Source organism: Mytilus californianus, unplaced genomic scaffold (assembly GCF_021869535.1).
Source record: "Mytilus californianus isolate M0D057914Y unplaced genomic scaffold, xbMytCali1.0.p SCAF_14, whole genome shotgun sequence".
NCBI lineage: Eukaryota > Metazoa > Mollusca > Bivalvia > Mytilida > Mytilidae > Mytilus > Mytilus californianus.
The window spans coordinates 29,243,907-29,270,664 of NW_026262626.1; the positions used below are offsets into that span (position 1 = coordinate 29,243,907).

Here is a 26,758-nt window from a genome sequence, read left to right on the forward strand (position 1 = left end):
ATGAACGTTAGAACAGACACAACCCTTTTTTTTCAAACTAAAAACGTGATAAAACTATGTAGTCGTGGAAAAAAACAGTTTCGATTGACGAAAGAGTCATCTTCAAAATATGTTTTTCGTTCTTTGTTAACTGTATATGTTGTCATACACAAGTTGTGCTCTTTGAGTCTTTATAATCAATTTCAATTTATTGATATTTTCTTGCTCAATTTATCAACATGTTTCACTCGGAACGATCTAGAGCCTGACTATGACGAAAAAAAACTGTATAAATTCACTGCACATCTTGACAAAAGTCAACGATCAGTGATTGTATTACTTTGGTCATCTCAGTCACAGTGAGGCCTTCAACACGCAAATTCAATATGGTCTCAGGCAGTCACAAGTTTAAGAGAACCGAATAATTAGCTAGATATGAAACAGACACCCGTTTTTTGTCGTTGAAGAGCGTATTTTGATCTCTGGGTGTGTTTTGGTTTATTGATGTCGTAGGTTTGCTGTCTCATTGACATACATGTTTCCCCAAATCTTCTTTATTCAAATTTATACTGGAACATGTATTAAATACTTACATAAATACAAAGATTTGCAATCACTCCACATGTCCTTTACCTTTATATGTATTTTATGAACTGTTTATTTTGAAGGACAAAGTCCATTGTATGTTTATCGTCACAAATCTATTGTATCCTTTAGCCATAAAGGCGATACAAGCTTCATGAGCTTCTCGTTTATTAGCTTTTTCAATTTCATTTTTCTCTATAATTTAGCACCATTGTTGATTTTTGTTTAAAAGAACTATATATGTATATATAATATATATCACAGATTCAGACTTCGATATCGCTCAATCAAACTTTTCTGTGAAAATTCGAAAACCGCCTATAAGTAAACGATTATGAAGTGATATGGCTAGTTATGATCGTGATCTAAACAGTTGACGTAGCCATGGTCATTTACACGATAGACAAATCAGGAAGTAGAAAAAAGTTTAAGTGTATCACAGTGCAGACAAACCTCACAATCCCTTTAACATGTTAAAGAAACCAAACAGCTGTCACTTTCGTAAACAAGATAACAGACATTCTCAAATATTCGTCATCTGAATAACTACATACAACTAAATGGTAAGAACACATAATTTCCTCAAAATACTTTTGACAATGGCTGTTTTCTAACTCTTTTTATTAAATATAGCAGTGCATGTTTAAGATGAATAATAGTCGCAGCATAAAAAATCAATAAAAGTGAAAATTAATATACAATGAAAGATAAATACGCCCTCAAATGCATCTTATTTAAAGAAAGAAAAAATGTGGTTAAACAGGGTTTTTTTTACGTTGCGTTTAAATTATAAGTTATCTTGGTGTAATCAGGAGTGTATAGAAATTAACACCGGTGCTGAAAATTCATACACCCTCAGGCGCAGCCGAAGGGTGTATGCATTTTCAACACCGGTGTAAAATTCCGTACACTTCTGATTGCACCAAGATAACGAATTTTTATACCGGGGAATAAAATTGAAAAGGTCTTATGAAAAACTGCACATTTTTTTCAACACCGATGTTGCTACGCATTGTCAAATATTACCTTTTTTATTTTTTTCTCGAAATTTTTGGGAAATATTGGTAAAATTTCATCCCCGGGTGAACTGGGGTGAGTTGTTATTTACACCTTGGTAATTAACCAATCAGATTGTAAGATTCTTGCTTTATAAGACATAATCCTCTTTACCCCAAAATTACGTATTAGCGAAATTAATCATTACTTCTTCATTGGCATTTCTGATCATTTTTCTATTTTTCTATTCATGTTTATATTGTGATGCGCTGTTCGTTAAGCAATCAAAAATCAAATATTATATACAAATGTCTCTTTCAATTTAAAGCATCGATTACTAACACGGCTGCTGATAATAAGCATTGCTGTCGCCGTTAACAATGTGGAGTGTTCTGTGAGTGATAGTCATTTCATTGGTCTTGGATACAACATTTTGCTCGGAAACCCTGATGGTGGCGATTTGTCCGAAGTTGGAGTTGATCCTGGAATAAAGACAACCAGACATATATTACGTATTTCACCGGGCACTACATCGAAGCTTATAGTCAATGATGGAGGAAGAGCATGTGTTACCCCAAGTAATGCAACTTCAATTTTCTATGGCGCCAAGTCTTATCAAAAGTATCTTTTAGGAGATATAGTGACGTTTGGTATGTAATCACATTGATGAAATTAAAAGAAAAATATGATAATTTAGATAGTTAAATGAAAATAAATAAGTAAGTTCATAAATAACAAAAGAAAGAAAAACCACAATCTTTAAACTAGATGCTGGGTATATAGATCAAATGACATGTAGAACTGCACAATGAGAATTGTTTCACCAAGATAGTTTAGACAATCGGTCTGTTGATCACAATATTTGAAACATTGTTTAACCTACAAGATTAAATGGTTCGTTTTCAAATCATCGACTGTGTTACAATTTTTTTTTTTTTTTTTTTGGCAAAGGGTTAACTTTGCAAAGTACGAGGATATGTCGTTTATTTTGTAAGCTTTGCTCGCAGTACCTCTAGTTTTTTGCAGAAATACCAAAAATATCTGTTTTGTTTTGTTTTTTCTTATTTCAGGAGAAGGAGACAGCAGTATTAAACCATTCGCATTCACGGGTAGTACTGGTAAGTAATTATACTTATCTCTGTCAGTTATTGTCCCTCATTTTGACGATGTCCAGCAATATTTAGGGTTGTTTATACTAATTCAGTTTATTTCTGTCATAATTGCTTCGGTATTGATGTCTTATCTACTCTTCAATTGCCACAACTGCTACCGTTTACGTTTGACCTTTTAATCTTTCTAGAATTTAATTTATTACATTAATGTTCAATCATAATTTGTTCTTTCTCTTCTTTTATTCTTAGCATTGATGTTTGAACACTACAGTATTTAACTTCTAACAGCAATGTTGACCAGTCCGGTTAATCACTGCAATCATTCATATTTGGTCTATAATATCTTACTAATAATAGAGATTTACAATTTATAACTTACAATAACTGTCTGACTCCGACCCGAGTCAGACTACGAGTCATAGTGAGACAGTTTAAATGACGGGGGCGATCTCAAAACAATAAAAATATTGCAAACATTGTGCTTTAATCATTTTATACTAATTGAAAAGTTGTTTTCGGCGATTTACAAAACTCCCACAAACTTCAACAATGGCTTTTAGTTTGTGACGAGGATGTCTCCAAAGAGTCCCCATGACCTTATAGCATTTCAACTCGCCAATAACATGTTCAACGGAAACTCGGTATTCTGTTATAAGTCTGTTTTGTCTTTCTACAGTTTCTTGTTATCTGCTGTCTGGTGGTGTAAGGCGTTACAACAGGATAGCGGTTTGAATATATTTTATCACCAAGTATATATTTATTCAATGGAAAAGGAAGGTTTTCGTCTTTCCCTATTTGACGCATTAATCTAAACTGATGGGCATCGTTCTGATGTCCCAGAAAACCTGTCTCCAATAAAACTATGTTACATTGATTGTTGTTAACAAACTGTGTGTGAATACAGTGAAAGTTTCTGTGGCCAGAAAATTAGTGTTCTTGTGGGTCTGTCTGAGGACGATATATTTCTGTTGATGTTCCGTCGATTGCACCTAGTGCGGATGGTAATTTATGCCAGGCACCCTCCAGACTTCCCCACTCTTCTAATGTTGGCCAGCGAATCAAAGGGGTGTACTTTTCTTTAAAAATTGCCAGAGAAACCGTTATTTCGTTTAACACCGTTGATACGCTGACATCAAATAAAGTAGAGAGAAAATGGTACGACGGATAAGAGCGGAGACAAAGAACAAAAAACAGGACTCTGTTCAGTGGTGAAAGTTTATGGGGTCGGCCGCACCTTTGGTGGAACTGCGCTCCTACATCCCTCAAAATATCTAACATAGTTTCATGTGTCTCTCTTGCAAATACGTTTCTTCCTGCCCAACAATTCGAACTGTTTCCCATAACTCTTTGATGCAAAGTGCAAAGAAGTTTGGGTGGGGGGAGGGTGGGGGGGGGGGGGGTCTGGAGGAGGTAGAATTACAAGTAGAATCACGATCAATTGTTTGATGAATGTTATTTCGTCCGGAGGACACTGCAAATTGACAGTCAACGTGCCAAGGAATATTCTGTCCGGTCAATCTCTGCAATCATTCATATATGATCACTATAGTATCTAACTTCTAACAGTGATATTGACCAGTCTGGTCAATCTCTCTGCAATCATTCATGTTTGATCACTACAGTATCTAACTTCTAACAGTTATGATGAACAGTCCGGTTAATCTCTGTCATTTATCATGTTTGATCACTATAGTATCTAACTTCTAATACTAGTAGTTATGTTGACCACTCCGATCAATCTCTGCAATTATTTATGTTTGATCTATAATTATCTTACTTCTAACAGTAATGTTGCAATTGACCAGTCCGGTCAATCTCTACAATCAATCATGTTTAATCACTATAGTATATAACTTCCGACAGTTATGTTGACCAGTCCGGTCAATCACTGCCATCAATCATGTTTGATCCGTATATATAGTATCTAACTTCTAACCGTAATGTTCATCAGTCCGGTCAATCTCTGCCATCAATCATGTATGATCACTATAGTATCTAACTTCTAACTGTAATGTTCATCAGTCCGGTCAATCATTGCCATCAATCATGTATGATCACTATAGTATCTAACTTCTAACTGTAATGTTCATAAGTCCAGTCAATCGCTGCCATCAATCATGTATAATCACTATAGTATCTAACTTCTGACTGTAATGTTCATCAGTCCGGTCAATCACTGCCATCAATCATGTACGATCACTATAGTATCTAACTTCTAACTGTAATGTTCATCAGTCCGGTCAATCACTGCCATCAATTATGTATGATCACTACAGTATCTAACTTCTAACCGTAATGTTCATCAGTCCGGTCAATCACTGCCATCAATCATGTATGATCACTATAGTATCTAACTTCTAACCGTAATGTTCATCAGTCCGGTCAATCATTGCCATCGATCATGTATGATCACTATAGTATCTAACTTCTAACTGTAATGTTCATCAGTCCGGTCAATCACTGCCATCAATCATGTATGATCACTATAGTATCTAACTTCTAACTGTAATGTTCATCAGTCCGGTCAATCACTGCCATCAATTATGTATGATCACTACAGTATCTAACTTCTAACCGTAATGTTCATCAGTCCGGTCAATCACTGCCATCAATCATGTATGATCACTATAGTATCTAACTTCTAACTGTAATGTTCATCAGTCCGGTCAATCATTGCCATCGATCATGTATGATCACTATAGTATCTAACTTCTAACTGTAATGTTCATCAGTCCGGTCAATCACTGCCATCAATCATGTATGATCACTATAGTATCTAACTTCTAACCGTAATGTTCATTAGTCCGGTCAATCTCTTCTACCAATCATGTATGATCAATATACTAGTAGTACATTTATCTAACTTCTAACAGTAATGTTGACCAGTCCTTTTAATCTCTGCAACCATTCACATTTGATCACTATAGTATCTAACTTCTAACAGTTATGTTGACCAGTCCGGTCAATCTCTGCAATTAATCATGTTTGATCCCTATAATATATTATTTTAACAGTTACGTTGACCATTACGGTCAATCTCTGTCATCAATCATTGTTGATCACAATAGTATCTAACTTCTAACAGTTATGTTGACCCGTCCGCTTAATCTCTGTCATTTATCATGTTTGATCACTAAAGCATCTAACTTCTAACAGTTATGTTGACCAGTCCGGTCAATCTCTGCAATTAATCATGTTTGATCCCTATAATATATTATTTTAACAGTTACGTTGACCATTACGGTCAATCTCTGTCATCAATCATTGTTGATCACAATAGTATCTAACTTCTAACAGTTATGTTGACCCGTCCGCTTAATCTCTGTCATTTATCATGTTTGATCACTAAAGCATCTAACTTCTAATACTAGTATTTATGTTGACCAGTCCGGTCAATCTCTGCAATTATCTATGTTTGATCTATAATTATCTTACTTCTAACAGTAATATTGCAATTGACCAGTCGGGTCAATCTCTGCAATCAATCATGTTTGTTCACTATAGTATATAACTTGGAAAACGTTATGTTGTCCAGTCCGGTCAATCACTGCCATCCGATGTGTTTGATCACTATTATATAAGTATCTAACTTCTAACAGTTATGTTGACCATTACGGTCAATCTCTGTCATTAATCATGGTTGATCACTATAGTATCTAACTTCTTATGGTTATGTTGTCCAATCCGGTCAATCTCTGCATTCAATCGTGTTTGGTCATTATAATATCCAACTTTGAAAACGTTATGTTGACCAGTCCGGTCAGTCACTGCCATCCGTCGTGTATGATCACTATAGTATCTAACTTCTAACTGTAATGTTCATCAGTCCGGTCAATCACTGCCATCAATCCTGTTTGATCACTATAGTATCTAACTTCTAACTGTAATGTTCATCAGTCCGGTCAAACACTGCCATCAATCATGTATGATCACTATAGTATCTAACTTCTAACCGTAATGTTCATCACTCCGGTCAATCACTGCCATCAATCATGTATGATCACTATAGTATCTAACTTCTAACCGTAATGTTCATCACTCCGGTCAATCACTACCATCAATCACGTATGATCACTATAGTATCTAACTTCTAACCGTAATGTTCATTAGGCCGGTCAATCTCTGCCACCAATCATGTATGACCATATACTAGAAGTACATTTATCTAACTTCTAACAGTAATGTTGACCAGTCCTTATAATCACTGCATGCAACCATTCACATTTGAGCACTATAGTATCTAACTTCTAACAGTTATTTTGACCAGTCCGGTCAATCTCTGCAATTAATCATGTTTTAGGACTTTAGTATCTAGATTCTAACAGTTATGTTAACCCGTCCGGCCAATCTCTGCCATCAATCATGTTTGATCCCTATAATATATCATTCTTACAGTTGTGTTGACCATTACGGTCAATCTCTTTCATCAATCATTGTTGATCACAATAGTATCTAACTTCTCATGGTTATGTTGTCCAGTCCGGTCAATCTCTGCAATCAATCATGTTTGATCAATAAAGTATCTAACTTGGAAAACGTTATGTTGACCAGTCCGATCAATCACTGCCATTCGCAGTGTTTGATCACTTTAGTATCTAACTTCTAACAGTTACAGTACGTTGGCCATTCCGGACAATCTCTGTAATTAATCATCTATGTTATATTACCCAGGTTGCAGTCTTGTAATTGATTGCTCCATAGGCTTACATGCAAAACAGCTGATCTTCAAAAAAATTTTATTCAAAAATGCTACATAGAAAATTTTTTTTGTGTACAGATCATGCATTTAGTAATGTTATACTATGATTTCATGCAAAAAAAGGGCACCTTGCCACGAAGAATAAAAAGTTAATCAACCTCGAAGTCAAAACTTCCTTTTTCTACTTTCTGTTTGCTGTTTTCATCCGACCGCACCACTTCTAGTAAACATTAGATCCTTCCACCTTCCTAATTTAATTTCTGAAAAAAGATGCAATATTTTTGTTACATTTAAATAGTACTTTCAATTCATCACAAAGTTTTAATCAAACAGTTTATAGGCAGTGCAGAAAAAAATTCAGAAAAATTGGGACTATTTTATTTAACTCCATGTTTTGACATGCACCGGAAACTGAAATTGTAATACAAGACTGGTACCTACAACCAATTCAACATTGCTCGGAAAATTACGAAAAAATTATTTAAGAAAGAAGAACCATATTCTGACTTGTATGCCAAATTATTTTTGTTTTACCATTAAATTGCAGCTTAAATTACATTTTTTAGAGTTGTACCCTTTTTTGGGATATTTAAGATTTTTTTTTTTTTTGTATATAGGGTCAACTCTAATTTTTGCTTGTAAATTTTTTCTATTGGAGATTTTTGGCCTAATGTGTGATACATTTGTACATAATACATTGAACTTTGCAATTATTAAAGAAAAAACTGTATATTTTAATATTATGTAATTTTTATGTATTTTTAATTACTGTATTGTAAAAAAATTGCTTTTTGTCAAATAAAAGTTAGATTGTTTTCTTAGTGTTTGTTTTAATTCTTGATAATTAGGAGCCACTGTGTAGCAGAATGTGTGTAGATTCTTTTGACTGCTTGATGATTTTATGGTACTTCACACCTAGGTTAGAATTGGGTCTTTACTGTCATGTGGTGGAATTCTATTGAATTGTCATTATCATCAGTAAGGTTCTAAGAGGCTGCCATATCTGGCATTTGAATGCTGTCAGTTGCATTTTTTGGGTGTTTTGACTTTTGACACAGTTGATTGATGATGTTGGAAAAGTATAAATTCAGAAGTATTTTCAAAATAGGCATCAGAGTTCAAAGATGCCATATACAAGTAAGTCCAAAAGTGTTCAGTTTAAGAAAGGTGATGATGATAGGAGACAAATTCCTGTTGTTGAGTGGGATGAAAAGACTGAAATTAGGAAGAAATATGTTAGACCAGATGCTGCCAAGACCAAAGAAGAAAGTTTGAATGACAAAGCCTTGACAATTTTGAAGGAAAATGTAACCAAGGTAGATAACTCAAAAGTTATATCTGTACTGAGACCACAGCCTGGGGAACCCAGTGTATTTGAAAGATATACAGACAACTTAATCAGAGGAGACAAGAACACATATAGGTTTTTACATGCAGATAGAACCTGTAAACTATTCACCAGAGCCTTTCATGAACATTTGGAGCAGTCACCAGGCTGTAAGGGGAACTTTCAATTTGACTATGATGCCGAAGAGCAGAGAACCATGTGTTGGAGAGAAAAAGTGGTTTGTACCATGTGTAAATATGAGTCCTTGATGTACCCCTTGTATGAAGAGATAGGGGAGGAAGGAAAAAAGGGCAGGAAAGCAGGTGCCCCCAACAGAAGGTTGCAAATTGGACTTGCGGATACAGGTATTTCAAATACTGCATGGTGCCAATTGATGCGGACCGTTAGCCATCCAGCTCCATCGAGGACCGACATGCAGAGACAGTCCAATGAATGCGGTGAGATGTTGGTCAATATGAACAGAGAAGATATGAAACAGCAGCGACAAATTGTAAGACAAGCATTAGAGCGCTCAGGGTTCCCAACCGACACACCGATACCTGCTGAGTGTGACACTCGATACAACAATCCGTTGTTTGGATCTCGAACAAGGACTCCCTTTCAACCTGGGACACAAGCAACAACCACTATTGTTGAAAATGTGACAGCTAGGAAGAAGATCATTGCTGTACATGATGCCAATAAGCTCTGCAAAACAGCCAGTTATCTAAGGTCAACTGGAGAGAACGCAATTTGTCCTGGACACCAAGGCCACTGTTCGGCAAACCTAAAACCATGGGACTCTATTGGTAATGAGGAATTGTATGGTGAATTACTGGCAGATCAGTTAGCAGAAGATGAACAGCCTCTAGTTATTGGACAGTTAACTACAGATGGGGACAGCCATGCCTACAGAGGATTCAGCAAGAAACATAGTGAAGTTGTTAACCTGACACCAGAAAACTTGCGCGATCCAAGACACTTGGCGTCAACCCAATTGCGTAGCATTGATAAGGCAGATTTTAGTGAATTTATGTTTCCCGGAAGGACAAAAGCAGACCGTGAGAAGATTCACAGGAGATTTTCCTTGGATTTAACCAACAGGTGCACTGTGGAATATAACTTTGCTATCAAGGAGGCTGCTGGGGAATTGAATAGACTTGTAAATAGACTAAGTTATGTAGCAGATTGTATAATTGACTGTTACACAGGACATTGTGGAGATACATGCCGCGCCTATTCCTATATTTGTAAAGGGACAGAAGGTGATTTCTGGGGAAAAGAATTCTTGCCTGAACATGCCAGATGCTTATACATGACAGAGGATGATGAAAACCTGGTACGCAACTGTATGAACATTAGATTTGGGAGAAAGAACTTAGAGAAAACGCGATTCGGTACAAGTACGCAAAAATGTGAAGCTACAAACAGAGGATATAATAAGTCTAATCCTAAAGATATTACCTTCCAGAGAAATTTTCCTGCTAGAATTCACTCCACTGCACATAGAATTAATCATAGACCTGGAGAATCAGCTGTTTTAAAATGTGAAGCTCTTGGTGTACCACTTTCTCCAAATTCGCGTCCGATTCATCAACTGAAAAGGGAAGACGAAATTTATGAATACCACCAGTTGCGTAAAAAAAATCCTGTTGTTAAACATGAACGAACTGTTTCGAAACTTGAAAGATTTGAACTTTACGATGAAAAATCTGTAGAAAAGGAGACATATCAGAAAGATCTTTTGGATTCAGAAAAAACTTTAAGAAGTAAACGGAGAACTCGTGCTGATCATTCTTATACAAAGTGACATTTCTGTATTTTACTTACATACTGCAACTAAATTATGCATTCTGGGTACATTCCATGTGTCTGACAGGTTTGTGGAACTAAATTTTTACATATTTGCCTGCTATTATTTATATTGGGAGGTTCTAGAGACAAATGTTCAGGATTAATACACAAACTATTGTGACATAGGTGTGAAACATGTAAATCCGCAGCTATCTCTGTTAGGTCATTTTGTAACATAAACATAAATCTGTGAGCCAGATAAAATTTTTTTCTTCCATTTGGCCACTTTACTTTTAGACGACCATATTTTGGACCACGAGTTAAACCCCTTTCTCTTTGATTGACTGCAAATACTGTCGACCAAATTTGGCAACCCTTGGAATTTTGAACATGTTGGTCAATTTTTGAAATTAAGCCTGCTAATTGCACAACTTTCCACTGAGGATCCATTTTAAAAATACCATGAGGTAGTATAGTACCCAGAATATGTAAATCAGTTGCAGCATCCTGGGAAATTTGCATTTTTAACATGAAAAAATTTTCCAAAAATCACTACCCAGGTTGCAGTCTTGTAATTGATTGCTCCATAGGCTTACATGCAAAACAGCTGATCTTCAAAAAAATTTTATTCAAAAATGCTACATAGAAATTTTTTTTTGTGTACAGATCATGCATTTAGTAATGTTATACTATGATTTCATGCAAAAAAAAGGGCACCTTGCCACGAAGAATAAAAAGTTAATCAACCTCGAAGTCAAAACTTCCTTTTTCTACTTTCTGTTTGCTGTTTTCATCCGACCGCACCACTTCTAGTAAACATTAGATCCTTCCACCTTCCTAATTTAATTTCTGAAAAAAGATGCAATATTTTTGTTACATTTAAATAGTACTTTCAATTCATCACAAAGTTTTAATCAAACAGTTTATAGGCAGTGCAGAAAAAAAATCAGAAAAATTGGGACTATTTTATTTAACTCCATGTTTTGACATGCACCGGAAACTGAAATTGTAATACAAGACTGGTACCTTAACTTAATTCTATCAGTAATCATTTATGTTTGATCACTATAGAATCTAACTTCTAACAGGTCTGGTCAACATAACTCTGTTTATACTTGAAATCAGTCCGAATATGCCTGATTTTTTTAAATTCAATGATATTCTGATTCACAATCATTGAAGGAAAGTCAGTTCAGAGTACTTATAGTGCGTACGCTTTTGTTTAATATTTTTTTCATGATTTTAATCCAGTGCGTGCATGGTTGTTTCTAGTGCATAATTCAAGATAATAATATTGTTATCTGCATGACCTTAGTAATAATAGGGTCTAATTGATAGTTTGAATAGAAGACCATGTTTTAGCGTTGGTTCGTAAAAAAAAAATAGCATGAGCACTATCCATTATTTGGCTGTGTTCTTACCGATAATTGACAAACAAATCATACCTTTATAACAAATATTCTAGTTTTTAAGGACGTTGAACATAGAACCTCTGTAAACCATAATGTAATTAGAGACACCATCAGTGTTTGTAATGGAGGCCGGACCAGGTATGTTATGCCACCACTTTACAGCAGTCTCCATGATGTGAGTGATGAGTTTGCAAGTGCTGTGTGCAACCTTCCTGTAAAATATGACAAAGACGCCTACCGACAGTTTCTAGATATCTGGGGAACTGTGAGTTTCAAGTGATATTTATTACGTCATTTTTGTTCGTTTAAAAATTCAAAGTTGGTTAAATTATTACAATGTGTTAAAAAAATGGAGCAGAAAGGAAAAGAAATCTAGAAATTTCAGTTTCAAGTCGTAAAATACGAAATTATATAGATTTGATTAGTCGATTTTCTTTTAAAAATATAGAAAATTCAAAGTGAATTTTATCTTTTAGAAAGTCAAAATTTCGATTTTAAAAGTCATAAAAGTTGAAATTTTAAGATTTGAAAGTGAAAATTTCTAGTTAGAGTCGAAATGTTGACATTTAAATGTCAACGTTTTAGGCTTTGAAAAACATATCAATGCTAATCTTGTGTTTCTAATACGCTTCTGTACTAATCAAATTAAGCAGAGTGTAAATGTTAGTTCATAGTAGCCATGGGAAGCACAATTGGTCATGTTAAAATACTAGGTACATACAATATATCAAACATGCAAATAAGTTTCAAAATATTAATTACAGCACGTCATTGTTGGAGTTGAAACTGGAACAAAAAATGTGACAAGATATGAGCAATCAGATTCTCAGCTTGCAGATTTTCTTTTGTCGGTAGGTAAACGTCAGATTAAAACGAATCATTTTATTTTTCAAGAATTTTTATAACCTACGTAGGTTTACATTGATTGATTGATTGGTGTTGGCTCTACGCTGCATCAGCCCCAAAATGCTTTGTCGGTTTACATAAATATGGGCCAAATGATGAAAGAAGAGGCAGCTCTTTCGAAAATTAAAAAGGTCAATCATCATGTTAAGCGTATTTCAGCCGGATACTCCGGGCAAAATCTATTTCATGGCAAAGCTGGAAAGTTTAGATTGAACCACAATGATCAGAAGTTGCATAGCACCATTATAATTCATCGCAACTTGTTGTAACAAGATAGTGGCAAGTTGCGTAAGGCAAATGCAAATACCATTACGTGTTTTTTTTTTTTAATTTTTAACAAGAAAATTCCAAACCGTCTTTCAATGTTCCGTTTTAACACTAAACATCTTTGCTGGAATCAAAACTCGAACGTCACAAACTAAAGTTAAACAATTAGTAAAATGACGGGTGCCACTAGTAGATCAGGAACAGCTAATCCTTCCGGAGCATCCGAGTTTACCCCTTGTTTTGTTTAATTTAAAATATGGTGTTGTTGCTGTTACTTTAGTTTTAAGTGTTTAAAAGTTGTTCTATTTCATGTTAACATGCCTGCGTTGTTTTCATCGGTCTTGTTTTGTCTATCCTCTGTCTTCGAAAACCGTGTTTTCATTTCAAATTTTCACATTCAGTCGAATCTTAAGGTTTGAATTGATTAACATGACAGTTGGTTTATAAAATTTGTAATGTCTTAGGTGTAGAGAGACATTTACAAATCCGCTGTTGTATGATTTTTCAGAACTGAATAAGACTTATCAATGTATATAAACAGGAGTAACACGTCGAGCAGGACTGACTTCTGAAATTTCCGAAACACCTGAGTTTAACTCGGGGTTCATATTGGTCAGTCTTTAGTTTTCTATGTACTGTTTTTTGTCTGTTTTCCTTCGACGTATTGTTATATTATCTCATTGTATATTCTCCATCTTTTTAATGAAAAGAAAGGAAAATTACTCATATATCTGACTTTAAATAGGCACTTCTGAAGGAGATAAGAGGATTACACCGGTTTTATGGCGCGAAAAATCATCATTTTTTTTAACTTAAAATTGATTCTGTTGGTTATTTTTTTAGATAGATTGTGTAAATTTCAGTGGAATATCAACCTATAGTGCAAAAAGGTTATTTTTTTCCTGATTATAAGTTTATTATAATAAAAAAACAAGGGGCTAAGAATAACCATTGTTAAAAAGGTTTCAGCCTTATTTTCCACAATTGAGACTGTACCCAGTAATATTTTTTCTGAAAAAAAATTCAAAATATCAAAGCAGCAATGCCTAGTTTTATCTTTCTTTTTTTCAGCAAGACATTAAATTTGGTTCCGTTTCTGTAGAAGATTACATGGGATATGGTTCTGTTGTTTACCTAAACATCTCCGATTTCCACCACAATGATTACCATAAAATGCATGGCGGACAAAAAGACGCTTCCTTGTCTATTGGAACAGCTTCTTCTCCACAACCAATAGCTTATAAATTGGCCACCATAGCTACGTTTATACATGAAAATTTTTTCAACAATGCATCCGTGTTCCTCAATAAGGGTATCTGTGATGAAGGAGTTACCTTGTATTTACCAAACAGACAAAACAATACTATCATGGCTCTAGCTGAATATGCTGCTGCTAAAGGGATAATATCTGAACCAAGAGGTTTGAAATAGCTTGCTCTGTACTTTTTCGTCTTTTTAAAAAGTTTACTTGCAAATGATATATACACAATTAAACAATAGTCCATTTTCCCGACTTTGTTTCCAATTATTTTTTTTTTGCAAATGAACCAATACCATTCGGTATACCGTGTCTATATACAAACCATATGGAAAGAGCATGACTTAATGGTTTAAGTGTGAAATTTAATTGCATAATAACCATTTTTGTAATGACATTTCTACCATAAATGCGTATTGTACCAACAAAGAAAAAACTATAGTCAGATCCCGCAGAATACTACATGCTCCTTCCACTTACTCTGCATAGACAGGGATACAGTTTGTCCTGCCTAGGTGTTGTTTCCATTTGCAAATTTGAATTTAGAAACAAAGTCGATACTAAGAAATGATTATTAATATTTGATTTTAGTTTTCCGAAATATAATTTAATTTTATTGTTTTTGACGTCAGAATTGAATGTCATCGACCTTTTAATCTTCTTTTTTTTTGTTTGTTGAATATTGTTAGGTTGCTGAACGTAAATACTTTCGAGAACAGTACTGTCGTGTGTAAAACATAACATTAAATAACTTAAGCAGTTGAGTACTGTACTCAAATTCAAATAGTAGAATACAAAGAACGTCAGATTTTTTTTAATTTGTTTCCAATTGATTTCAAAAAGAGAGGCGAAGGATACTAAAGGGACATTCAAACTCATAAGTCGAAAATAAATTTGATTGTATTTAAGATCCGGAAATGAAACTTCCAATCACTTGGCCTCATGGTACATACGGTTTCTATAAAGCAAGGACTGGTTGTCCTATTACTCCCAGTAGATTTGCAGAGGGATGGCGAAGACAAGATGCGGAGGATGATAAGAATACTAATTATTGGACCTCAGATATACACTTAGCTGGTAAAATCTTTACTCAATTTATTTGTCGAGGTTTTGAGAAAGAACAAACGATTTCACCCTTATTTTACCACTGATCGACATATAGAATAGGGTTTGGTGTTCACAAAAGATATAATCCTGCATCATATAAACATGCCTCTTCAATCTAAAGGAATATTGCCGCTTTTTGTCATTGTTTCTTGCCATCTTTGTTCATACGGGAATTAAATGCCAATTTCAGACTTTGGTATTCTCAATCGACGCTATATATATGCTTAATTGAACATCGTATGGTTACCTTTAGAAATGTATGTTTTGGTTTGTTTGTGTTGATAGGTTATTTTTTCATTCAAATTCACCCCACTTCTCATTGTATATATGATAGTACAAATAGACATAGATATAAAAACAAAACAAAGAACAAACTAACACAGGCAATAAAAAAAATTAAAAAATTCCATTGAGAGACTTACGTTTCATATTATTATATCACGGCTGGTAATCTACACACGCAGAACAATTGGTTCTGCAATGAAAACCGTACACGCCGCCCAAAACGACATTCAATCCCGTTGACAGAAAAAAAAACTAAATTTGAACTTGTAGGTCTGTTAATAGAACCATCTGAAAATTTAAATGTCACTTTTTTCGGCAGTTACTCGTGGGGCGATTGGTTTTGTAGGAGTTTTACTCCATGCACAACAGTAAATGATACATGCGTCTCTTCGTTAACGTATTCACCACAGCATAGCATTCTCCGATTTTCAATAGTTTGATCAATTGAATTAGAAAATTGCGATTTAGAAATGTACATACCTTTCGAAGCGGTGACAATTACTCCACTCAAGCATAACCGGAAAATCCTCTCACGGTTTTCATTGCAGAACCAATTGTTCTGCGTGTGTAGATTACCAGCCGTGATATCGAAGATGTGTTAATTAGTACACACGGAAAACTTGGTGTCATAACTTTTTACAGGTACTATGGAAAAGAACAAGCCAGTCTTTTATTTCTGTATGAAAACGGCCAATGAAAATTCAAATTATGAGAGAAATTGGCCGACTGGAAACTACTGCATCCTCAAAAAAGGCGGTTGTCCTACAGGTATATTGCTTTTAAACTATCCTTAACAAGCCTGGATTCTAAAGTAATTGGGGTCTTTTACTAAATGTGATAGCGGGCGATGAAAACATTTGTATTACAAGTAATGAATTCAAATCGAATATTGAACTCGGATAACATTAACAAATCAAATGAAATTTACGAGAAATTCTCAAACTGCAGATTTGATAACACGATATTGTTATACTGAATATTGATCTAGAACGTTGCTTGTGTTATCACTTGGGGCGTGTTTTATTGGTCTCTTCTGTACATCTCCAGAATGTCTTCGGGTGAAGAGTCCAAAAAAAATGAATGTGGACCTCTTCTGGAGATATTCTGTAGAAGAAGCAATAAAATACAAATTCAATTTGCCGTCGAATATAATAGCAGATTTTTTTTTTTATGTTGGATGACATAAATGAAGTTTACGATGATTTATTAGAAAATTTAGTTACGTCAGTTCATTTGGTAGACATGACTGTAAATCCTGTAATAGTGTGTTTTGTTTTGGCATTGATGTACATTTGTAATAACTTAAGTGTAATAAAAAAGAAAATTGGTTGCAAAAAAATTGCTATGTTCGTGACATTTTTTCTTTATGCTTTAGCTTTACTTACTTAATTTAGCTAAACAAATCTGGTTTAAAGGCTCCGACCATTTGATTTTCAGGAATAATCTTAGCCTGTATAATAATTTGTCAATATTTGTCTGGTATATGATCTAAAAGGACATTTTGTATATCAAGAAGTTTAAAGTAACCAAACTGGATTATTTTTGTAAATAAAAAACATCCGTAGAGTTCTCAAAATCTTTTTCCCTGGTGGTCCTTGAAGAAAATCTGCTGGTACTAACTGTTGTTTCTACTGCAAAATTCCAAAATTGTGTCACTGTCGGTCCTTGCAAAACTTTGGTGGTCAAAACCTTCGGACCACCACTTTTCGAGAACCTTAATTGTTATGTTTACAAGGTATACAAGGTCAAACGTTTCTCAGACTGTTTATATAGGACTATATCCATTGGTAGTGTACTGATTGATAGTTTAGTCTCGAAGGACATGATTTATTTGTTAGTTTTAATTGGCTTTAGACAAGCTTTCAGTAACTGCAAATACTCTTATTTCGATGCTTTGTGTCTATTGTCTTAATGGTGTTTTTTTTTTCTTTTTTTTTTGTGTGTCTCGTACCAATCTTTTGAGTTAATGCTCATCTGGTGCAGAAAATTAGTACTAATTTTTACAGTTTGTTCTTTTGTTGTACTGTTAAAACCACTGTGCCAGTTTAGGGGAGAGTTGACCGCTCACAAACATGTTTAACCCAGCCATATTCTTTATGTGCCTGTCCCAAGTCAGGAGCCTGTAGTTCAGTGGTTGCATTCGTTTGAATTGTTTCACAGTTTTCATGTCGGGGCCTTTTATAGCCGACTATACGGTATGGGTTTTTATCTTTGTTTAAGGCCGTACAGTAGCTTATCATTACTTACATCCACTTCACTTGAACTCTGGTGGATAGTTGCCTCATTGGCAATCATACCACATCTCCTTATTTTTATATACATGTAATATACCTGACTTTTAAACTCGTGTTTTCTTGAACATGCATGAAATGTTTGTCACTGGACGTTAAAAATAAGCAACCAACAGTCAATCAATTTAAACTCGTGTTAAATAAGGGTAAAACCATTTGATTTTTTTTTTTTGGGGGGGGGGGGGGGATTTGAATATAATTTGGTGGCATGGTAAGAGCTGAAAATATAGGCATGCTTAGCGACAGATTAAAAATGAATAATAAATCCGCAAAAAATCCTCCTGTCCCCTCCCCCTCCCCAAAATATCAAATAGTCGTGCCCTTACTGTTATTGTCCGTGTAGCTTTTATTTCTATCCGTCTTGTCGTCCCTAAAGGGATGTCCTAAGGCATCCATACCATAAAAAACGTTTATCACTCATCTCATATTCTCTATTATATCTGCATTCATAAATTTATTAGTGTCATTTAGACTAATCGACGCCATGTTTGTTATGTGCCTCTGCCGTCTGGACTACCTATATAAAAGGAAGAGGTAGAAGTCAGCCAGAAGATCTTCCCAATGCAAAAAAAAAAAACAGAAATGGACCTCTTCTGGCTGACTAAAGAAGAACTAAAAACACGCCCCAGGTGTTACATGTAAAGTTTTTTAGTTTTTGTTTTTCTTTATCTAAATTGATTGGATTGATTAAGGCAAACAAGCTGATCTGTTTTGTAACAACGGTCTCATTAATTGTACTGCAGATCTCGATCAAATAAACATTACGTGTCTTAGTGTTATTGCTTTGAGATTTTATTTTTATACCTCAGTATGTATTTTCTTTATAAAATTATAGACGAATAAATTCACTATTTTTACGAAATTGTCTGAAAAGACTTAACCGGTTAATAGTTTAAAAACTATTAAAACCGGTTAATAGTCTTTTTACGGGAAATTTTCCCGTACTTTCTGTATCATTTGAATTGACTCGTCTCTCGAAATTTCGGAATGATTGTTTATACTGCAACTGTGCTATTTGCGCAGTCAAATAAGTATGACGTCACGCTTCAAATTAAAAAATGATGGGTAATACCCATAGATATAAAAAAAAAAAGTACTAAAAGAGAATAACTATACATTGTTTCGAAATGTTATAACAGTTTCTCTCTGTATATTAAACCACTTGTATGCTGGCTATTCACAAAATAGCAAGTTTATTGTACTCCCCGACAGCGGAGACATATAATACAAGACTCTTGTATCATATGTCTCTGTCGACAGCAATTATATTTCCACCCGCTTTGCGTCTGGAAATAGTAAGGTGGTGCCTCTGGGGACAATAAACTTGTTATTTTCCTCATAGCCAGTAAATAAGTGTATAATGTTATATTAGAGATTTCCAATAAAATGATATACGTACCAAACTCGACGTACGCACGTAATGGGACCAGTTATTTCTAACCTATTAATTTTGTTAAATGCGTCACTTAAGTTTTTACTAAGTATTTCTAAACAAAAAACCCATTCATGATAAATTTTATCAATATCAAGTATTTCTAAGATGATGAAAAACGAAAGAAATCATGATTTTTATATATCACGTGATTATTGAGATTCCCGCCAAAACTTCACTGTCATAAGACCACGTATATACACGTATCTTTACCTATCATACAATTGATTTGAGTCGTCTATCATGGTTTTTACCATGACTTTGTTTTTCGATATACTTTGTAAATGAACCTTTTATTATTTAATATTTGACATGCTTTTATTTTTCGTTATCAGATTGGTGTCCCTTTTTCCTTTCGTCTCTTAATGTTTTATAATATTTAATTTCCGTGGGTATTTATTATTAGACAGAGATTTTTCTAGCAATTTCAGAGATATCGAATTCAAAGTGTTAGTCAGAATTTGTCTCTGTTAAAGTTGATAACTGGGATTGCATCATACTTTGTTAAGCATCATTTCAAACGGTCTCTTCTTCTGCAGTTAATCTTGTTTTTTTTACAATCTCCGATTTTTTCCCCAGGGAAAACGTTCGACAAAGGGATGTGTATATTTAAAAAAATATTAATACAGTTCTTGTACTTCTTTAAATTTTAACAGTTGACATACACTTTTCTTTCAAATGAAAGTCAACATTAAAAAAAAGAATTTTGTAATTAATAATGATATATGTAAATAAATGTGTACACCAATTCGTTATATAGATTGTAATTTGGAAGGTGTACTTGATTAGCAATTGATGACTAATCTGCATATAAACATTGACCGCTGTGGATAGTAAACTTTCAATTTATAGTACATAGTAATTGGCTAAAAAAATGTCCTGTCCCCAAGTATCTCTGATTAAAAGTGGACGAGAATGCCAATTTATATACTTGTTACATTTTTAAGACAACTATAATGCCACTTCAGTCTTTACAGTAATTTTCTTTTTAAAATGTACTTTTAATTAGGAAGGCTTGATATTGTCATAGTTGTTTTTGGATTAAGACAACTCTTACTAATCCAATAAGAAGTGGATTCTAAAACTATCACACATTGATTGAGTTAAGCAAAATATTTTAGTTTCAATTTTTGTCTTGCCTTAGAGGTATATATTTATATATAAAAGTTAAACTCTACGACACATCCATGCATAGGATCACCAGTGAAGGTGATACACGGCTGAAAACACATTTTATATTAATAATTACTTTAAATATGTATATAGTTATCAAAGGTACCAGGCTTATAATTTGATACGCCAGAAGCGCGTTTCGTCTACATCAGCCTCATCAGTGACGCTCAGATCAAAATAGTTAGAAAGCCAAACAAGTATAAAATTGACGAGCATTGAGGACCAAAAATTCCATATGTAAACCAAGCTCTCTGAAGGAAGGTTTTTACAGGTTGTTCTTATGTCGTGCTGTTGCACCACTGTCCCAGGCTTAGGGGGAGGGGGTTGAACACTCATTCCTTATGTGCCTGTCCCATGTCAGGAGTCTGTGGTTCACTTGTTGACGTTGGTTCATATCTGTTATATTTGTTTTCCGTAAATTGTTTTGTTTTAAATCAGGCCGGTAGTTTTCTCAATTGAATTGTTTCATATTTTTCAAGTTGGTTCCTTTTATAGTCGACTATACAGTATGGATTTTTCTCATTGATGAAGGCCGTACGGTTGCCTATCATTGCTTTTATCCACTTCATTTCTTATTGGCAATCATACCATATCTTCTTATTTTTTTTTTTTTTTTTTTTAACTAAATACGTTTAATATTCTCAGGTAATTTAACATGTAAGAATTAGCTTTCAGTACCTGTGGGTACTTTAAGATCGGTACTCTTTGTCATTCATTATAAAACTGTAATTGTTTTAGGCTTAATTCAATATTGATTAGTTGAGCTGTTTCCAACTGAATTTTACAGGTTTTTTTCTTCTTATATTGTGCTGTTACACCAGAGTGTTGAGCGCTGGTAAACGCGTTTAATCAGGCCAAATTCTTTCCCAAGTCAGGAGCTTTCAATTCAGTGGATGACGTTGGTTACTTTCTGTCATTTTTGGGTTAATTTTACTCTAACTTGTAAAAATGTTTATTTTCGTTTGAACTGTTTACATTTTTCATAGTCAATGCCTTATATACTATAGTATCTGATAATACGGTATGAGTATTTGCTTATTGTTGACGACAGCACGAGCCACTGTAGTCGTAATTCACGCCATTTGGACTCTGTTTGATAGTTGGACGCTCCAAACGGATCCAGGTATATACATGTCGGAGTGTAAGGAATAAATCGAAAAAAGAATGCATGCTAAGCAAACTAATGCTTTTGAAGAGAAAATTGAAAATATTTGTTGAATCGGGACAGACTGGCGGACGGACAGACAGAGTGATTGCAATATGAGTGCAGGTACAATATTTTATCAGTGTACATGTATGTATCTTAGATGCTTGTGGTAAGGAAGTCTGGATCAAAACGGGGTAATCTTTACTTGTTAAAAAATATTTTATACTATTTAGAATAATAATTGCATGCCTACTGGATATTAATACAATAGCAAGTCACAAGGATAATGGAAGCTGTGAAACACATTTTACAATAAAAAAACTAAGCTTTTTGATACAAAGAAACAAGGGGGAAACCCAAACAAATTATGCAACAAAACAAGTGTTGCTAGAATAGTAATATATGCACATAAAGCATAAAATCTATAAACAGGTTTTATTAAATATGGGATTGACTGGTAGCAGGTTAGCCTCGATTACGGGTTCAATTATTTTGTTGGACCCCCTGATCGAATGATTTTAAGACTGGATTTTTCGGCTTCAACACCAAGCATGATGCATTCACGAGTAAGAGCAGGCGTTTTGTTTAATCAAAGACAAGTGTGTCTTTGTATCGGGTACGCTAATTTACCTAGCATATAAAAATGTGACTGTAAGTGTTGGTCATGTACAAAAAGGTATAATCATTTATCATTATCATTTCATCATCCTTAATATATATGTAATATTTGTCGCTGGATATAAGACAAACATCAGTATCATCATCATCATAAGTATTATAGCTTGAGGCTAAATATTCGTCGTATTTATTATAGCTTGTAAGTATCATAGCTTGAGGCTAAATTCTTATCTGATATTTTAGCCAATTTATGTCGAGAACTTATTTTACGCATGCATCTCTTTTCTACATAGTTTTTATAAATGTCCAAGTTAACGCTAATAGAGATCATAGAAGTATGTTTATCAAATGATCATGTCTACTCACAATTAAAACAGTTAGAAAGGGATTGACTCGTCCAACTAAAACGAAGCACAAAAACAGCAATTACTAGTATTTCCAAATAAACTCCATGTACCGATCTTAGAGTATTCACAGCTACTGAACACTATCTTAAAAACAACTACAACTAATAAATACAGAATAATTATCCAGTCTAGAATATTAATCAATTATTTCGTACTGTTACACCACTGTATTAGGTAAGTGGGTCCGTTAACATGTTTAACCCCGCCACACTATGTATGGATGTGACTGTCCCAAGTAAGGAGCCTGTAATTCAGTGGTTATCGTTTGTTGCTGTGCTTTCGTTCATTTTTTTGTACATTATTTAGGCCGTTAGTTTTATAGTTGTAGTGGTTTTACATTTGTCATTTTGTGGCCTCTTATAGCTGACTATTCGGTATGGACTTTGCTCATTGTTGAAGGTCGTACGGTGGCCTATAGTTGTTAATTTCTCTGTCATTTGGTCTCTTGTGAAGAGTTGTCGAATAGGCAATCATACTACATCTTCTTTTTTGTACATATCACAAATTAAGTAAAAAAAGTACATAAAAACTTTAGAAAAGCAAGACCTTGTGTCATGTCAAAAGCAGAGTGTCTGCAGGACCATTAGTGTTCATAACTGTATAGCAGATTATATGTAGTTTCTATAAAATGTAATGATAATTTATCAGTAAAAGATACATGATTATTTGTTAGTGGAATTATATATAGCTAAATAAATGAATATTTATATTAAAAGAAACATCAGAAACGAGAATATGTGTCCATTAGATTACACGCCAGTATCGCATTTCCGTGTTAAGTGAGCTCTAAATCCAGGAAAAATCCAATTCAGTTTGTAGTCTTAAACTTTTAAATCTCGTGCGAGATGTCTAAATTAATGTTCAAACATTGTTGTTTTTAAAACGTATTTATCAAAGTCAAACGACACTCATTTATTTTTTTTTGGTGCCATACAATTTGTGATTATGGCCGGATCCAAGATATTTGAAAGAGGGCATAGTTCCCGATAATTGAATTTATACTGCCGAGCGGAGCAACGCGAAAAAAAATTAGACGATTTTATACTAAACATTTGTATAGATAGGTAACGTGGAAAACGTGAGATTTTCAAAATTATTTGGCGATCGAAAGGGGGGAGTACGCCCTCTACCCCTGTATCTGCGAATGCACGTTTAGGTATACGTGGACAAAAACCTCGTCCCATGCATTATTATAGTTGAAGACTTAAAAATACTATTTGATAAATGTATCAATGATATAAATTTCTGTCAAATAACTTGAATTAAATTATAGATTTTTTTTTTAAAGTTAGTCGCGTACACCTTTTACATTCGGGTGTGTTGGAATCTACTTTTTAAACGTTAAAACTTAAAGAAAAAGAAAAAAAAAAGAGGTAAACTTCTCGCTTCGGATTTCATTATTTTAATATTTTTATGCTAAATTTTTATTTGGTAGTTTTTAAAATTCACATTTTGAGAAGAACCGAAATATGGGTCAAGTGAAATGACAAGAATTGATTGGTGTATTTGATTACAAGTTGATAGCTTAAGTATTCTATTAAAATATTTTTGTCAATTAAATCATCCAAAATTTAATAACAAAATATTTAAAGATTAAAAAAAGTATTGGGATTGATTTTTACATTAAGTCTATATCAGCAAAAAATGCGTGTTCAAAAAGCAAAAAGTGCATGCAGTGTATGCTCCCCTCCGTCATGCTTCAATGCAATCGGACGAAATACGTTGAGTTAGGTCGGTTATGTCGAGTAAAGTCATTTTATTGGAAATCTCTAGTATCACCGCATAAATACAACGAAAAAGTGTTTTGCTGATCTGTTTGAATATACTCACAGGATTCACAGGTGGATCAGTTTACTGGGATGACGAAGACTCTAGTAATGCCAATGGACATAGTGGCACTTTACCTGACGGGGAGTACGATAGTAATACACGGATAGATTTCTGCTGCAGGTAATTATTACAGTGCTGATGGGTATATATATATTGCGGTATGGTTAATTGTTTTGAATTTGATAAAAGCAATCTTTAATCAAGTATTTACACACTAGGGATGGGAATAAAATAACCATAAATCAGGAAAGACAGACAACACAGAATCAAAAGAAACAACGCCTGAAAGAGAGACAACATTCTTTGGAAGTCTACACACACAAAAAAATTATTGAGCAACACAAAATTCAGCTTAAATGAGTATTAGTTCAAGACAGTTTATTATAACGAAATTAAAATTTATCGAAGAAAGAGGGAGGGGAACAAAGCCTGTAATCAGGTCAAATTCAAAGATCGTCGTTACTAAAACGGATTTTAGTTAAACTTATACAAGTGGTAGGTAGTAGGAAGGGATACAAAACATGAAGATTTGGGGGCAATAGGTCAAAGTGTAAAGGTCACGTTAACAAAAAAAATACTGCTATATATTATACAGTTTCTTACATCCACATCATTTGCACTCTGCAGTGGATGGTTGTCTCATTGGCAATCATGCCACATCTCTTTATTTTTTGTATCGTATGAAATTCTGTCAAATGTTGGTTTTTAGGTTATAAACTATGTCTTATAATTTTTTAGGAATATTTATATATTGGGCATGTGGTTCAAATGGGCATTTTTGTATATCAAAACTATCGACCAAATATTTTAAACACAAGACAGATATACATTGATTTGAATTTTACCAGAATCTTGTTTAATAGGTTTTGGCAATTTATTGGGCATGTACCCCCAGACCCGGCGGGTTAGCCAGGTTAACTCTTGCCAATATTTGTTTAAGGGTGTGCTCCACAAAGTTTATCAGATCGGAATACAGTATTATGGATTTGTAGCAAGTTTTATTTATAATTTTAGTTTCTAGATTACTGTGACTTTTTTCAACAATATTGTTGGTTATGATGGGGACCATCCATCAATGTAGTGTTCGGGTGAACATAGGTTGGCTATGCCAACTTTCTACTTGCTAAAATGATTTGTTCAATACATTTATTATATGACTTGAGTAAATGATGGTACAAGATCACATTCTGTAGAATTCTACTTTAACGTATATTTTTTTTGCAGACACGATGGATTTTCCAAGAGAAAAATTTTACTACCAATTGATCGACCATTTTATCTGATGAGATACACCAGTACCTGTCAGGAAGTTTTTGGAATGTCTGTGAAAGAGGAAATCTTCTCTGTAGATACAGAAAATCTCTTCAATAAAGACAAATGCTCTGGCGCTCATCCATATGATCCGAACTGTAACAGGAACCACGAACTCCATTACTGTTATTATGAATACACAGGCCCAGTACCAGTTACTGTTGGTACAATAATTGGATAAACATAGATCACGTGGTTTTTCATAATGCATTCTATATAAATCAGATATGTTCATGTAATCAAGTATGCTAACCTTGAGGGCTTGGTTATAGGTCGAGGATTGATATGGACTGTGATATGGAAAACCAACACACTGCTCTATTTATCATATATTTATTGTTATTCAAAACATTGTCAATATAATCTTATACTCCAGTTTCTTCTTTTGTTATCATCCAGCAATACCAACACGCGTTACGTTAATGCAGTTTGATTATTTTTAATGTGACCTGCTTTTTATGTGATATTGGTTTCTTCATTTAATCGGTAACGAATAAACAATGTTTGTATTTTCAACTAAATATATGATGCAGAGTTATATGATTACTATGATTCATGCTGAATTCGTATCATTTAAACAATAAATAACATGATCAAACTGGTTTTTTTTTCTTAAATATATATCATTCCTTCTTTTTTTTAAACTGTAAGAACTATCCATATACAGATTAAGTGGTATTAGTGATGTATAATTCATTATATAGATATCTTTAAAACTGTGCATTTCCAAATAAATTCTATGTCTTGCAATAAGATAAGATGTTCCAAAACTTGAAAACAACTATGGATTTCATTGAGGACTACGTCAGAGCATGGGCTAAA

The 26,758-nt window shown here is 34.0% G+C and overlaps 2 protein-coding genes across 2 annotated transcripts in view; one reads left to right on the top strand and one right to left on the bottom strand.

The window, feature by feature from the left end:
- On the top strand, window positions 1–26,537 carry LOC127724950 (uncharacterized). Its single transcript, XM_052231952.1, has 10 exons — window positions 1–6; window positions 1,889–2,210; window positions 2,631–2,678; window positions 11,958–12,169; window positions 12,669–12,755; window positions 14,149–14,497; window positions 15,245–15,412; window positions 16,370–16,495; window positions 24,628–24,745; window positions 25,850–26,537. Exons 1-10 carry the CDS (start codon window positions 1–3, stop codon window positions 26,115–26,117), a joined length of 1,704 nt encoding a protein of 567 aa, XP_052087912.1. The 3' UTR covers window positions 26,118–26,537.
- Window positions 1–26,758, bottom strand: part of LOC127724703 (E3 ubiquitin-protein ligase parkin-like) — a 558,693-nt gene that overhangs the window by 399,649 nt on the left and 132,286 nt on the right. The gene's annotated exons all lie outside the window — the stretch shown is intronic.

Coding starts and splice junctions, on each gene's coding strand:
- LOC127724950 (XM_052231952.1), top strand. Junction 2,679..11,957: donor CGCATTCACGGGTAGTACTG/GTAAGTAATTAT, acceptor CAAATATTCTAG/TTTTTAAGGACGTTGAACAT. Junction 12,756..14,148: donor TTGCAGATTTTCTTTTGTCG/GTAGGTAAACGT, acceptor TCTTTTTTTCAG/CAAGACATTAAATTTGGTTC.